Raw genomic sequence first — 15,892 nt, forward strand, 5'->3', positions numbered from 1 at the left:
GGACAGTGGCGCCAGCGTGTTCCTCTGAGCCTGCAGCATCCTCTTGTCCTCTAAGATGCCTCCTCGTGCCAGTGATGGAATTGAAGGGGTGCAAAATGGCATTTGGCCACCCCTCACTCTAAAGCACAAACATCTACATGCTGCCGGTCCCTTCCCTGTTAGCACTTAGCAGTTGTGCCACAATATGCCCTTGGCAGGAAGTAGAAGACCCACCAGCACCAAGCGGGGCCCACACCCAATGTGCTGATCACCCCTGTAAGCACCTCCAGGGCCTTGTGCAGCCTGCTGTTGGCTCTGCTTGGGGACACCCCCCCCCAACAGCAGGGTCAGGCACCTTCTGTTGAAGGAGAGGGGCTGCGGGCTTGGCATGGTCCTAGGCTTGGCTCAGCTGAGTCCCAGACAGAGTGGCTAATCCATTGTCCTCACTTGGCTTCTATGCTGCCCACCCATGTCCCTGGCTGGACCTACTTAGGGGTAGGAGTGAGGAAATAGGCTAGGAAGGTCTGCAGAGGGAAGGGGGATTATGAGCCCTAGACCCCTGGCTCCCTGCACTGAGCTGGAGCCGAGCCAAGGAGCCCTGCAGGTGAGCCCATGGCCCTCAGGGCGATCCAAGGGCTCAGAGGCCAGTAAGTACCTGCTGGCAGGAGTCGGAACTGGGTGGGCAGACGAGGCAGCCTGGCAGCATCCTTGAGGGTGGCTGCCAGAGGGTGGGAGCAGGAGGGGGCTGCAGCTTTTGTGGGGAGGAGGACTGGGAGAAGTCCAAGCCACCCCCCCACCCCCACCCCCCAGTTCTGCTGCTCCCAAAGGAATCTTTAGGCAGCCACTGTGGGCACAGAGGGTTGGGTGAGGGGCACCTCGTGGCCCTTGCCAGCTGTTGAACAGGTGGCTAGGGATTCGGTCAGTCAGCAGTGTTCCCTTGGGCCCCTGAGGAACTGGCATAGAGCTTTAGCGGAGGCTTGTCAAGCAATTCCAGGATGGGGTGGAGACCCCCAGGGGTACAGAGGGTCTTCTCTCCCCGCACAAGGTGATCCCAGTGTCCCTTACGATTCTACGGAGTGGGTGCCAAAGTAGAACTGGCTTTATTCTGTCCACCTCCCCTGGCACATGTCTGTCTGGAGCCACACAGGCTGCAGAGACCTGCCGTTCAGTCACAATCCTTAGATTGGGTGGGTGGGTGGTCGAAGTTGTTGTGAAGGAGGATGTGAGGTTTGTTGATTATGGACGCTGACCTGGCTGTGTGTGTGTGTGTGTGTGTGTGTGTGTGTGTGTAGGGATTTGGAAGCGTTGCCGTTGCCTCGCAGCTCTGGGTTTTCCCTTGATCCGGTGGTGGTGGTGGTGGGGCCTGCCTTTGCTCTCGTGCGCTGCTCCTGCAGCACCTCCACTTCTGTAAAAGGTGCAGCCTCTGTAATCAATAAAGATGCGCAAACAGCCGTGGGTCTTGGTGTCCCCCCAGCCGGGGAGGTGCTACCTCGTGTGCCTCCCACCTCGCAGCTTGGCAAGGCCGATCTATAGCCCTCGGGGCAGGAGGGGGCGCGTTCTGATCCAGGGAGTGTGGAGTTTGCGCCCAAACTGGTGGCCCGTCACGCAACCGCGAGAGGGGTTCTATTGCGGGAAATCTGGCCCTCGGGGCTCAGCCGTCCTCTTGCACTGCGCACTCTTCAAGTACTTCCGCCATGGCCGCAGCCACAAATCCTGCTCCGAAAGTAAAAAGAGAGCCATGGATCGTGGCCAAGCACTGAAGAGGACAGGCAGGACCAGTGTACCTGGTGTACCCTGGGGGCACACCAGGTGGGCGGGAAATGCCCCCTCCAGAAGCAAGGGAATTTGAGTGTGGGACAAAGATTTGGGGCCAGCAGAAACAGCCACGAAGGACTCTCCAGCGCAAGGGAAGCAAGGCTCCTGGGATCAGCCTCTAGCTAAGGAGAGCCAGACGCTCTTCCTTCACCAGCCTTCCCTTCTGAGGGCTGCTGTGCAATTGGGCAGTGGGCTGGGATTTCCCCCAGGACCCGAGGTAGTCCCTGATGCTGCTCTCAGCCCTCCCCTGCTTCCCACAAGTCCCAGCCGCTCGTGGGCCCTGATGGATTAGCTTGCTGGCCAGCAGGAAGTCGCCCCAGGCCTTGCCCGTGTGTGCTCAAGAGCGAGGGCAGGGGTCTTCATGAGATGGAAGCCACGGACCCTTCTTCACCTGCTCTCCTTTTGGCTTCTGAGGGACTGGGTGGACTGAAAGCAGGCAAGGTTTATTTGCCAAAGGAGGCCACCAAAGGGACCAAATGTGGGTGAAGGGGGATCCAAAGGGATTCACTGCTTGCAGCGGCGTCTCAGCCCACCAGCATTCCTTCCTTGTAGCTGTGATGGATCAGACCCAGCCACGCAAGGCTAGGCCTCCTCCAGAGCAACGATGCCGGCATCTCCCTGGAGTCTCAAGATGGTGCTGGGCAGGGTGAGGGAGGCCGGCTGCAGGTCAAGCGATGGGAAAGGCAGCTGGAACAGCTGAGGCCGAGGCCTGGGCTCCCTTTGGACAGATTTCCCAAGGAAGCACCTGCCCGCTGCCATTGCTGCCAGAGAGACTTCTGAGACACCAATGGGTGGCATCTGTGTGCTGGGCATCTGCCAGCCTGGCCTGTGAAAAAGGCTGACGAAATGCCCACAGCCATGCTGGGTGGGAATACAGATACATGGTTAGGCAGCAGGATGGCATCTAGCTCTGGAAATATGACGGAGAAAGACACAGGATTCCACAGAGAAGGGACCCGGCTTCCACCTCCGTGACCCTGAATGTCGGGGGATGCCCCTTTGTCAGATGTGTTGAAGGACAAAGGGGCCCCTGTGGGCTCCTTCCAACCACAGGATTCTGTAAGAACATTCGGGAGGCACACGGTGCAGATGGGGTGAGTGAGCTGCTCTGCGCTCAGTGGAAGGGGGCTGTGGGTCAGGGTGCACAGATAAAAAAGGTGAGTAGGAGTGGGCCTGAGGAACAGGCCGCCCGACACAAGAGGGGGCACTCCCGAGGAGTCTGTTGGATTGGGACCAAGGCAGCTGCCACCAGGCTCCCTCCTGGGCTTGGCTTCTCAGTTTTCCACCAAAGAACTAGCCATTTGCAAACCAGAACCCCAAAAGAAAACTTCAAACACAACAAAGCTCATAAAGTGATGGGCTGTTCCATAGAGATATAGATATATTTGAGTATGTATATATAGATATTTATATTGTGAGAGAGAGGAAGGGGCAAGTGGCATCTTCTCTTATGTAAAAATTCAAAATACAATTTTTCTAGTAACAATCAAAATGTAAATGTACAAATCCTTTACTGCTAAGCCAAGGGAAATAAAATAAACCCCACTGAGGAAATGTGTGGGGGGGGATTCTCACACGGGTGCCCGGGAGGCAGGACTGTGGGCGTCACCCAGAGACCCAACCCTTCAGCCTGGTGCGGACGGAGGGCACTGGGACACTGGCTCCAAGGAGCCGAGGAGTCTGTCTGACCGGTGGATCCGCCTTCAACACACGGAGAGCGACTGTCACGCAGGCATCGCAATGGCGGGGACACGTCTTCTGGTGCCACGGCCTGGGCTCTGGCACATTCCTCCAAGCCCCGTGCCCTCCCAGAGCCACTGTCCTGGAAGCAGGGTCGCACAATGCCACCTTGGGAAGCACACACACACGGACCCTCATGTCCTGAGGGAGCCCACTGCCACAGCAGGGCAAACGGAGGCTGCCGACGGACCTCTCCAGCTCAGCTGGGCCTTAGGAGACCGCGGGGTCCTGCGGCTTGGTGGGGGCTGTCCCGGAGAGCAGGGAGAGGGCGGGGTCCTCCAAGCCTTCCTCTCCCTCTGTGAAGCCGGGCCCTTCCCCCAGCTCGAAGAAAATGGGCATGTCTGCGCTGCCCATGTCCACAGCGTTGGAGTCCACCAGGAACAGGGGCTGGGCTGTGTAATGCACCAGCTGTTTGCCTAAAGAGGCAGAGGGGGGGCAGATCAGAGGGTGGGAAAGGCGGGGGGATGCCCTCCAATGGCCCCGGCAGCACTCGGAGGGTCCCCAGTGAGGAGGCCCGGGTATTTCCAAGGCTTAAAGCCATTGCGGCCTGCCCCAGACAGTGTGCCCCCACCCAAGCTGACCCCTCTGCTCCCGGGCGTGCTCAGGACCAGCTCACAGAGCCCCATGCCCACCTGCGTCTGCTGCGGAGTCCTCCCCCTCGGCTGGCTTCTGCTGCTCTTGGGAGGAGAGGAGCTCCTGGATCTGCAAAGAGGCCACGGCGGGTGAGATGTGGGGTGGAGGGGCGGCTGCGGGTGGATGGGCATGGGTGGCACCCCCAGCTCCCAGGCTCACAAGGCAAGAGACCTGCTGGCTGGGCTCTCAAGGCGCCCCTGGCCTGCCTGAGCCCGAGGACAGGCCTCCACACCCCTTCCTTCCACTGGTGCTTCTGCAGCAGGAATCCACACCGGATCATGCCTTCCGAGTTCACTCCTGCTCGGAGGGCTCCCTTTGACCCTGTATCCCTCCCTGGCTGGGGGGCCAACGGACTTGCCCCCAGGAGCCCCACTTAGAAGGGAAGCCTCTGCCTGCGGGCCTATGGACCACGTCTGGCTAGCCTTCACCAAAGGCTGCTCTGAGGAAAGACCACTGGGCGAGCAAGGAAGAACTGGGGCAAGCTCAGCCTCCAGCGTGCAAGGCTCGAGGGTGCTGGGGGCACTGCCCTGGCATCCTTCCCAGCCCCTGCCAGAGGCTGGCCTAGAAATGGGCCGACTGGGGCCCACTGAGGGCGGGAGGGTCCGTCCTTCCTGCCCTCCTGCCAAAAACCAGCAAACGCAAACTCACGCTGGCCAAGCTGCTGTCGAGATCTGGCAAACTCATATCCGTCACCGCCATGGAAGGACTAAAGAGCTGTGGGGAGAGGGGAGCCGAGGGTCAGGGGGAGGGGCAACCGGCCCAAGCTGACTACCCGCACAAGGCTCCTTAGAGGAGGGCTTACGTCCAGCAAGGCGCTGGCGTCCACGCTGAAGCCATGGGTGGTTAGCACAGTCTGAAGATTGTCCAGGTTGGAATCGATGGTGTCCAGGTGCTCACTCAGCTCATTTCTGGGGAAACAAAAAGGCACCTTGTTGGACGGGGTGGGAGGGCAGCGGCACACTTCAAGCCAAGCGCACGGCCTTTCTGGTCGCCCCTGCCAACGCCTCCGGCATGTCCTGCCTGGTCCTGTGTCTTGGGGGGGGGGGCAGGGGGGATGGCAAGCACTGAGAAGCACGGTGCCCTAGCTGTCTCCCAGAAGTTGCCCTGCCAGCCGGCCTGGAGGCTGCTGGCCTCTCTTCTCCCCAGAAGGGTCCCCCGCACTCAGCCTGCTCCTGTGTTTGTGTGTATCCGATGCATATGCACATATCATGGGTGCTGCTGCCGGGCCTGGATCTGCGTGCGGAGGGCACTCGGCAGAACTGCGCTGTGGTGGCAGCCCCCCTGAGAGGCAGCAGCGCCCAAGGAAGAGCAGGGCTCTGCAGTGCTGCCAGCCAGCCGGGGAGGAGGCCACCTCAACCCCTCTGCTGGGAGGCTTTTCGGCAGGCTGAGGCCAGGGGAGAGCAGCCCGGGCCAGGCACCCATAAGGCGGAAGAGGGAGAGGCCTGCCGGACCCATGGCAGCTGACCGTCTTGCTTCTCAGCAAGTAGGCTTCAGTGGGAGCATCAAGAGGGACGGGACGGCAGACGTAGATGTCCCCTTCCGCAGTCTCTCCATCGGTCTCCTTGGCTCAGCTGCCTCTACCAACAGCCAGCAGGAGCGCCCCCATCTGGAGGCGCCATCTGGGACCAAGATGGCTCAGGGCTCAGAATGTCCCCTTCCTCGGGCTCAAGGGCACTCCCGCCAGCCAGCTAGCGACTGTCTGGAGCCGGAGGGAAAGGCTCCCGGGCCCCAGCCGCAGGAATGGCTGCCCTCCAGACAGCCCAGCTCTGCTCTGACCGGCAGCCGGGTTTGCTCCCGCCTGCAGGTCTTCCAAGGGGAGGTGACGGGCAGAGCTGGCAGATGCCCTTCCTGCAAGGTCCGGGCATATCTGCACTTAGCTGGGTGACCAAGACAAAGTCTCTGGCGCTGCGGCAGCCTCAACAATCTGCCCACTCTAAAAGCTGAGGGCGAAGCATCCTGTTTCAGACTCCAGCAGCAGCCCTGGCCCGGCAGCAGCTTTCTGGGCACAGTTCCGCTGCAGCCTGCTTGGCTCCCTGCCCCGTCTCCCCACGTCTCCTGAGGGGACGGCCACGCCTGAGAACATGCTAACCCTTGCTGTGGTCTGCAGTGCAGTGAGGAAGAGGAGGCGGAAGGGCTGGGGAAAAGGCAGGTGACCTCGGGCATCTGCGGAGCACGAACCACACTGAAAGATACAAAAAGAACAGTCGGTGGAGAAGACCAGGAGCCTGTTGCCCGGAGAGAGGAAAGAGCCTTGCTGGCGACCACCAGAAAGCTGCTGGCGTGGGGAGGGGGCACCGGCAGGGCTTAGCGCCGACAGCAAGGCCAGGAGGGGGAGACGGAGCAGAGACAGCGTGCCAGTCGTGAGGAGGAGATGCCGCAAATGCGAAACAGCTAGCAGCCGCTGGAGCTTCTGGGAGAGCAGCCCCCCCACAAGTGCAGGGCGCTTCGCAATTCGCCACAGGAGGGGCTTCCTGACCGGCTCTGAGCCCCCCATTCCTCAGCCAGGAGAATGACACAATTCGGAGAACCTGAAGGGCCCTCAAGGGCCCCCGCTTCAGCCCCCTGCCCCGTGCGGGGCTCGAGCAAAGGTCCCCCTGCACTGGCCGCCTCATGCCACAGGCTCTTCTTTCCGGAGAAGCAGCTCACGTGGCAAGCTTTCTGGGGGGGGGGGCAGGGCTGACAAGCCCCCGAGCCCTGTGGGCTTTGCTGTGCGGGTCCTTCCTCCAGACAAAGGACGCCACCCAGGCCAGGCATGCCGCGGGGGGGCTGGGGTGCGTCGCTCTGCTTCTGGGACCGTAGCCTTCCGGGGGCTTCCAACATCAGGGCCAAGCGAGGGCTCCGTGCAGACATGGAAAGCAGAGGAAGCGACCGCCTCTGTGCCCGAAGTCCCAGACATCCCTTGCCAAAGGGAGCCCCTCCGTCTCGCCCAGGCCGCCTTCCAAGACTGCAGGGGCTGGACAGCCAGGCAACGCGGCAGTCTCTCAGCAGCCTGGTCTGACTGGCTCTGGAGGCCCATCCAGTGGGGAAGAGGAAACCGGCTCCTCCTATCGCGGCAGGACCCAGGCGCCAGTGCGCCTCCCCCCAGTGCAAAAGGCCCCGAACTCCTTTGGGCAAAGGAGAACCCTGGTCCTTCCCAGTCTGCTTGTGTCAGCCCCATACCGCAGACCAGACGAAGAAATCGAGGCCATAAGTGCTGAGATCACTCCTGCTGTGACAGCTAGAGTAACAGAATCTTGCATGTCTGAATGTGCTTCCCCCTCCCTCGCTTTATCTTTGTGTGAACCAGGGAGGGGCTGGCCTGAGAGGGTTCCTGGCTGGCTCAAGCCACACTTATCTGGCCGTCGCCTTGGTAGCAGCTCTTCCGCCTGTCCTTCAAGGCCATGCCCTCTGCCCTCCACACCTGCTCGACACCCCTCCCCACCGAGACAGATGCAGCCCCTTCTGCCAATGCTGCCGCCCTGCCATGTGGGCTGAAGCGGGGGGGAAACGTTCCCAGGGCTTGAGAGCACCCTGGCCTCAGGGGCAGCAGGCCTCTCAGCGGCTCCAGAGACAGAGGCTTTGCCTGCCATATCTGTAGCCCGACAGGCATCAGCAGGCTGAACTTGCCAGGAAGGTGCCCACTGACTCAGCCAGATGCCGGGTTGCCTGGAGCAAAGCAGCAGCGTTGCCAGCCGCAGGAAGGATGGGGCTGCGAGAGATATGACGCGTCTGGACCGGCTGTGGGTAAGCTTGTGGTACGTCCTGTCCTTGGCAGCCACCTTCCCTTCAGGCACCGCCCTCTGCTCTGGAGACAACCGTTCCTCCGTCAGGCCACGCCGGTTGGTCTGTACCAGGGGCGACCTGGCACTTTTCCAGAGGAGGGAGTAGGATCCAAGGGGCAGACCCTTTCGGGAATCCACAGAGCGCCCAGCAAGCTCAGCTTCTTCCCAGAGGACGTGGCACCGTCCCAGGGCCTGTGGCGTCCGCCTGCTGTCCAAGGCCCTTGGGGTCCCTGGGGCTCATCCGGTAGCCAGGCCAGCCAGGAAGAACCTGCTGCTAATTTCTCAGCAGGTCGCGTGCGCACGCGCACGGCCCTTCAGTGTCCTACAGCTCGGTGGGGCCCTTTGTGGCACCAGGGTCTGAGACCATTTCCCCTGAGGAAGCTGTGGGTCAACAGCTCCATGCAGAAGCAGACCCCAAGGGGCTTCAGCTCAGCATGGCTCTGGGGGAGCAGATCCTGGCCTGACCCGCTTGGTGCAGTGCCTCTGAGTGCGTGGGCTGCCCTCCTCTCAGCGGCCGAGAAGCCCGAACCCACCACAGGCCGGCTGGACAGTGAGCAGGCAGTTCCGGCTAATGGGCTACGGCAAACCTGAGGGTGGGAGGGATGCAGGGTTGGCAGGGCAGGAGAGGGGATGGGGCCCTCTGCCCAGGGCTCTGCACCCCACACTTACTTGTCCAGGCAGGCCACGCTGAGGCACTTTTCGTGTGGCTGCACTCGGGCACTGTGGGCCGAAGGGGCTGCAGAGGAGGTGCTCCCAGGCTGGTCCTCCTGGAAGATGGAGTCGATGAAAGCTGAGGGCGAGAGCGGTGTGCCGACGGGGCTGATGTCTTCTGCTGGGGGGCTGCACGAGGGGCTCGGGGGCTCTTCTTTGATACGGACCACGGGGCTGCTCCTACGACAGTCCGGGGAGAGACAAGGAGAAGGGGGAGTCCCACCGAAGGCAGGCTGGCAGGCAGGCAGGGCAAAATGCCAGGGGCTTTTCGGACACAGCTGGGGGCTGCAGGCAAGAACAGGAAGGTTCCCACCACCACTGGAGCTGCCCCCACCCCCGGTCTCTCCTCTTCTTGAGGGCCAGCAAAGGCATCAGCCATGGCCAATCAGCCACAGGGAGTTTCAAAGGGGGAAGGCAAGCGCTGGGGGCAGGATTCCCTGCAGTGCTCACCCCCCAGGAACTTTGGGGAGGAGCCGCCAGCTATCGAAAAACAGAGCGGCGAGGACCCATCTATCTATCTATCTATCTATCTATCTATCTATCTATCTATCTATCTATCTATCTATTTATTTATTTTCTTTAAGACTGTTAAAGGTTTTTTTTTATCCTGCCCTTACTATTTTTACAAATAACTCAAGGTGGGGAACATCCCTAACACTCCTTCCTCCTCCTCCTTTCCCCACCGCAACCGCCCTGGGAGGCGAGCTGGGGTGAGAGGACGGACCGGCCTGGGGCCACCCGGCCGGCTCCAGCTGCTGTGGCGCAGCCTCGGTGCCGGCAAGGTCTCCTCTGTGTGCGGGGGGGGATGGGGGGATGGGGGAGGGAGCGATGGGCAAGGGGTCTTCAGGTGCCTGAACCCAGTGAACGTTGGGTGGGGGGCCAAACCTGTCATCCTCCTGTCAGGGGCGAGGAATGCAGAGAGGGCGGGCCTCTTTAGGGTGGGCCCCTGGCCCCAGTCCGCTTGGGACCCGGGGGGGAGGGCTTCCGGGCGCACAATGCAATCCGGTGCCCGGCCCTTGCCGGGTGACTCGGGGGCGGAGCTCACCCGTCAGGCAGAGACCCTGGGGCGCCCCACTCAGCTGGTGGGGCAGGAAGCGGAGGGAAGGGAGGAGTGGCAGCCGTCTTCCCAAAGGATGGAGACCAAGCCGACCCGGGAAAGGGGCTCGCACAAAGCCACCGGGCCTTTGGACGGGCCAATCCAGCCCTACCCAGCCCTTGAGCCATGCCCCTTTCTTGGCTGAGAGCAGAAGAAGCAAATCACCGGCTCTCCCCCCACAATGGGTGCTGACGCCAACCCCAGTGGCGGCGGGGCAAGTCCCGAGCCGGCCCCCCTGACCCGCCCTGGCCCAGAGAAGCCGCCTACCTCTCCTCCTCAAAGCTGCTGCTGCTGGGGCAGGGGGATGGGCTGGACCGGGCCAGCTCGGTCACATCAGCGATGATCGGGCCGGAGCCGGGGGAGTACAGCTTGGAGCCGCCGTACGCGGGGGAGGAGGCCTGCAACAAGGTGGAGGGGGTGAGGCTTTTCCCTGCTGGCCACGGGCGACGGGCAGCGCCCCCTCCCGCAATGCCCTCCCCCGCAAGAGGCAAGCTGAATCCGAAGCCCCTGCGCAGCAGAGACAGAGCGCTTTTTGGGGAGGAGCCCCTCCCTTACCTCCTCCCTCCCTCCCTCCAGCAGAAACTCTGAGAAACTGCCTCCCCCGCTCCCCGCAACTAAGCTTGAAAAAGAGGACCAAAAGGCCTTTTCTCCTCAAAGCCTCTTCGCCAGAAGGAGAGGAGGGAAGGCGAGGCGGAAGGCGGAACGTGGACGCGGCAGGAGGGGGACCGTGGGGAAGGGGAGGCAGAAAGGTCGGGCTCCTGCGACATGCGAACACCAAGCCTGGGTTAAGGGAACGCAACCCCTGGGTTCACAAATGCTGGGAGAGGGCTGTGTTAGTCTGCGGTGGCAAAAATCAGGAGGGGTCCGGGCATACCTTTGCCAGTCAGCAAGTTGTATTAAAAGGCAGACGCTTTTGCAAGCTGAGGAAGTGAGCTGCAGCCCACAAATGCTTCTGCCTTTTAACAATGTTTGTTTGTTTGTTGGAAAAGGTGAGCCCAGGTGCCTCCTGGTTTCTTCCTCTGACACAAGGCCCTGCCAGGCCGCCCATCTGAGGATTTACCACAGCGGCTGCTTCACGCCCAGTCCTAGGACAGGCCTGAGTCCAGGGGGTCTGCAGCTGGCCAGCCTGGGCTAGTCTCAAATAAAGCGAAGCAGAGCCAGGTCTGGTTAGCATTTGCATGGTAGACCACCGATGAATTCCACGAAACATTGATTAGGAAGTAACAAAAATCCCAGAAGATGACCCAACAAAACCAGTTCTGTGCAGCTGCCCAGAGACTGGATGTGGCCAGCGATGACCTGGGATCGAGCTCAGCTGGAAGGCTGGGTTCCTACAGCACGTGGAATCATCGGCTGCGCAACCCCCTTTAGCGGAGAACAGTTGAAAGGACCAGGGAATGAGACAAATGCTTGTACGGGAATTGTAGGTTGGTTGGTGCCTGTGTGTGTGTGTGTGTGTGTGTGAGAGAGAGAGAGAGAGAGAGAGGGCAAAGGCAAGAACATGGTGAGAATGCAGGGGTGATGCCAGTCCTGCCCAGCCTGAGGCTGTCCCTGCAGGGAACGCAGCCCTCACTGAAGAGAGGTCTGCCCAGGGCCCCTGAAGCCCCTCCGTGGAGTGGGGGCCAAGAGACAGCTTGATAACAAAGCAGGCCAACTGCCAAGCCAAGCCATAACCTCTGCCCACGTAGAGAACTTACGGAGTATGGGGACGGGCTGTGGAGGTGCTCCAAGGAATACTGCCGGCCATACTTGGGCATGGCGTGGGGTGAACTGCCGTCATTCAACATCAAGGGGCTGGAAGGGAGCGCAAGGGCACAGTGAGACCTCCCTACAGCCAGGGTCCCCAGGGCCCCCATGCCAAGAAAGAGCTTCCACCCTGCTTTGGCAGAGAGACTGCCAATCGACCATGCGCCCGGGGCCTCACTTACATCTTCCTCTTCACCCCAAGAATACGATTGGACTGCACCAAGGAAATCAAGAACTGGATAAGCTGCAGAAAAGAGGGAGAAGACCAGTGAGGGAGCTGCATCCTGCGCATCGTTGGCAGGAGCTGTGAGAACCCTGCCCAGATGACCACGACCCTGAGGCAGCCCTGGAAAAGAACACATGCTCCAATCAGGGAGCTGCTGGGGGCTTCTCACGGCAGAGGTGCTGGCTGAAGCTTTGCTCCTGGACCTGTTACCCACGGCCCAAGACAGGATCTGGCCGTAATCCGCCCCAGGCTGCTTCCGTGATCTTACACTGGCGGACTGACGCATTCCGCTCTTGCCTAGGCAGCTGCTGATTTACAGCATGGCCCAGCTCCCTAAGGTAGGGAGTAACTCGGGGGGGGGGGGCAAACTTACCTTATTGACAACCTTCTGTTGCTGTGCGTGCTTCTGCCGCAAACTGGCCACCTCTCGCCACAGTGCCTCGTTCTCACTGAAAGAAAAGGGGTGACCGTGCTGTTTAGAAAGTCAGCCTTATTAGTTGCCACTGAAAATGAGATGCTGCAAAAAGCCTCCTGCAGGCAGCAATTCACTCCAAGCAGCTGGCAGTCCATGGGATGCCACAGCTAGGCTTTGGCTTGTGCCCTGTGGGTGCCCAAGTGAAGTGAACTGGGCAAAGCCTTGTTGTCTCGGATGGGGGTGGGGGACAGAAACAGCAAGTATGGCTCCACCTGAAACGAGCCTGCTGCAGTGGCAGTAAAGACACGCCTTGGAGGAGGACAGGCATGTTCCTGCAGCTCTTACCCTCTCATCACTGATGGTACTGCTGGCAGCAAATCTCCATCAGCTGGAGCATTTCACTATCAAGACCAGTCTTCTCAACCTGGCCCTTCTGGCCCTGCTTCCTGGGAATTCAGGGAGCTGCAGTCTCAGTGCATCCAGATGGAGGCTGCCTTAGAAAAACCCCACCGCCAAAGGAGAATACAGGTCATCCTTGTTTAGTGACCATAAACGGGACCAGCAACTTGGTCATTATGTGAAGCAGTCGCAAAGTGAAACTGCAACTGTGCTTATCTTACTTCAGCTTTCCTTTGCTTCACAGACCTGCAAAAGTCATAAATGCGAGGATTGGTCACAAAGTTACTTTTTCATCACCACTGTAACTGAGAATGGTCACTAAACGAGGACCGCTTGTAGGGCTAGCTACCCATGCGATGCTTTGCTTTCAGAGAGAGAAGTGGAAAAGTTGTGGGGCCTGCCCACTCCGTGTTTTGTCTGCTGATGCAGACTTGAGGGCAGCAGCAGTTCACAGCCACTGCTTCCTGGCTCAGCAGCCCAGCCGTGGAATCTCTGCACACTGGGCAGAGGCAGCAGTGTGCTTTTAGTATCTACAAATATTACTTAATTTTTAATTATTTTATTACAAAAAAAATTAAATAGACAACAGCCAAAGCTCTCTGGGTGGTTTACAATAAAACATACTAAAATACAATCCAAATAAAAATATATAGATAAAATCACACAGAATACAAAATAAAACCACCACATAAACCGGGCGCTAGCACGGTGACCATTCAGAATAAAAAGGTCTTCACCTGGTACTGAAACGAAGCTGATGTGGGGGCCAGCAGAGCCTCTCTGGGAAGGGAATTCCATCCATGGGGTGCACCCACAGAAAGAGCTCTCCCCCTTGCAGAGGCCCCCCTCGCCTCCTTAGGTGACCTTAAGGTCCGGTAGGTACACATGCAGAAGGCGCTCCCTCAGGTAACCTGGTGCTAAGCCATTTAGAGCTTTAAAGGTAGCGGAGATGGAGAATTACTGGTGCAATCCGTCTGTGCTAGCCAGTCCCGGTGAGCAGCCTGGCCCCTCTATTTTGAGGGGTACGCCCCTCAACTCGGAGGCGTACCACGGTACTGGTCAGACTCTGCAGGCAGGGAAAGGATGCTTTGGAGTGACTGAGTCACCTGCCCAGGACCACCCTGCATTCTACAGAATAACCAGGGCATTGACAGGAGCGTCAGCCACACCGGCAGGAAATTCCCCTAGAGCCCTCTAGAAAAATCCATCCATCACCAGGGCAAATCATCCTAACCGATGACCCACTCTTGCAGAGGGGAAAAGCTGCTGATAGCCTAAACTTCACCAGGGAAGGATCTGACCAAGACATGAGGGTAATTGTTAGGTCTCCCCTGTTCAGATCCCCTTCCTTCCGACTGGCAGAAAAAGCCACATCAAGTATGCCCTGCAATCTGCGTTGGGACATGGTCATGCAGCCCTGAAGTCTCAGGCTGCTTCTGAACAAGTGGTCTGGGTGTGGGTGTTCAAGTCCCCCTGCAGAGCAGGGAAAGGGGAAGACTGAACCTACACCAGGTGGGGAGGGGTGACCCTGCAAGGTGGGGGAGAACGTGGGGTCTGACAGGGGCCAGAGAATGAGAAATGCGTGCATACTCTGTGGGTGTGAAGTAGGTGTTTTGGGTGGGGGGCAGACAGTCTTTGGGAACAGGCTGGGAGATTCCAGCAGAAATAGCAGGATGGGTGGCTCCTCGGCCACAAGTTGGGGATGCACATTTCAAGGGGGGGGGGTCCGCATTTCTGGGGCTCTCCCACTTCTGCCTGTTATTGTGCTCTCAGGAAACCACTGTTCCTTTAGCCCCAGGTGTTTGCCTCTCCCTGAAATGAAATTCTGCCAAGGGAGAAAATGGCAGTTTAAAGGTGCTCTGCTTGGGCCACCGAGCCCTATTTGGAAGAGCCCCTCAAGGACAGGCTTCTGGGGGGGAGGCCGGCGGAGGAGGGGGAAGCTCTCAGGGGCCCAGCTCTCAACTGGGGTGTGCGCTGAAACCCCCCCACCCCCCCGGCTCTCAAACCCAAAAGTTGCCATTTGCCGGCTTTCTCCCCTCCTTGGAGAGCAGGGTGTTCATTAGGATTAAGGGAAGGGGGTAAAGAACCATAGATTTATAGGTTTATTCGAGCTTTGTTTCACTCGGTCACTGGGTTCAAACGGCAGGCTCGCAGATTCAGGCAGCTGGCAATTCACCACGTTGGGGGAACTCAGCTGTGTTGCCACAGGCGAAGTGCAGTGTAAGGCACTCCGTTGCTCCTTCTTAGGACACAGCAAGAATTCTCTAGTTAACCCTGTTTTAGGGTTAGCATATTGCACAAACCCAGTCAATATTTCTTTTACTTACTTATAAGACGTACAGCTAATAATAGCAAAGCAACTAACAGCCGTGTAAAAGAAACGTGGAAGATGATCAATGATCTCTAAGGCAAGCGTCCAAGAAGCAGACTATATTTACAATTCAACAAACCAACAGACATCTTTTGGAACATGTTTTTCTAAACAGCCTCAAGTCAGTCTTGACTCCTGGCAAATGCTGGAACAAGTCCCTGCCATTTTCTTGGCAGGGTTTTCGGAGTGGTTTCCCTGCCTTCTTCCTAGAGCTGAGAGAAAATAGCTGGCCCAAGGTCGCCCGGCTGCCATCGCACCTATGGCAGCATTAGAACTTGGCTCTTCCTGCTCCTGGTGCAGCACGTTAATCACTTGGCCAAACTGGCTCTCGCGCTTTAATTTAAGGGGTACAAAACCTTTTTGAACCTGAAACAACTCCGAGTTTGAAATGCCCTGTTCTGAGCTCAAAGCAGCTGTTCCAGGCCCAGTGCAGACAATCTCAACCCTGCTGGAAGTGTCTCAAGCAGCTTCTGAGCTTGACATGGTCAGTTTCAAGCTCTGAAAACTTTCGGAAGAGTCAGAATAGAAACAAAAACAGCGGCTTTCGATACAGTCAAAAATGGGGTGCTTTGAGTCTGACACATTTCAGATTCGAACCACTGTCTCTCCCCACTTGTGAGATTTGCAGAAGCTGCTATGGTGGCTGCAAGAACCAAGCAGGACAATGTCCTGGACTTCAAGGCTATTTCTCTCTTCCTGCTGAATCTTCCAGAAATGGCCACTGTCCACAGCTCCTCTAGCAAGGAAGTGCTTTTGAATGGCCCTCCCCTCCCCTCCCCTCCCCGTGGGTGCCTCTGGAGACCTCCTGCCTCCCCACTGCTGCCAATGGGCCCCTGTGGAGCACAGCCTGCATCTCTGCAAGCCCACTAGCCCTTTCCAATCTTGGGCAAGAGTGGGGTGGAAAGGCAGGCGTGTGGAGCGAGACCAGGGAAATCACTGGGGGGTGGGGGCTAAATTTTAAGAGAGGCAGAGGATAAGGATCAATGTTGCTCCGTACAAT

General features: G+C 58.7%; 1 protein-coding gene across 4 annotated transcripts in view; it reads right to left on the reverse strand.

Moving 5' to 3' along the window:
• Nucleotides 1-3,152: 3,152 nt before the first annotated feature.
• The window catches only part of HSF1 (heat shock transcription factor 1), a 50,638-nt gene continuing 37,898 nt past the window's right edge, over nucleotides 3,153-15,892 (reverse strand). The window contains exons 5-14 of one of the 4 annotated variants that reach the window (XM_063299786.1): nucleotides 12,081-12,156; nucleotides 11,664-11,725; nucleotides 11,433-11,529; nucleotides 10,003-10,133; nucleotides 8,598-8,819; nucleotides 6,257-6,349; nucleotides 4,970-5,075; nucleotides 4,816-4,881; nucleotides 4,167-4,236; nucleotides 3,153-3,950 (exon numbers count right to left, since the gene is read on the reverse strand). In XM_063299786.1, coding sequence (XP_063155856.1) covers nucleotides 3,745-3,950; nucleotides 4,167-4,236; nucleotides 4,816-4,881; nucleotides 4,970-5,075; nucleotides 6,257-6,349; nucleotides 8,598-8,819; nucleotides 10,003-10,133; nucleotides 11,433-11,529; nucleotides 11,664-11,725; nucleotides 12,081-12,156 — 1,129 coding nt within the window. In that variant the 3' untranslated portion in view covers nucleotides 3,153-3,744. The remainder of the gene's footprint in view (nucleotides 3,951-4,166; nucleotides 4,237-4,815; nucleotides 4,882-4,969; nucleotides 5,076-6,256; nucleotides 6,350-8,597; nucleotides 8,820-10,002; nucleotides 10,134-11,432; nucleotides 11,530-11,663; nucleotides 11,726-12,080; nucleotides 12,157-15,892) is intronic. The other 3 variants (XM_063299788.1, XM_063299785.1, XM_063299787.1) reach the window with 3 other exon arrangements.

The sequence above is a fragment of the Candoia aspera genome, chromosome 3 (assembly GCF_035149785.1).
Source record: "Candoia aspera isolate rCanAsp1 chromosome 3, rCanAsp1.hap2, whole genome shotgun sequence".
In the NCBI taxonomy this organism is placed as follows: domain Eukaryota; kingdom Metazoa; phylum Chordata; class Lepidosauria; order Squamata; family Boidae; genus Candoia; species Candoia aspera.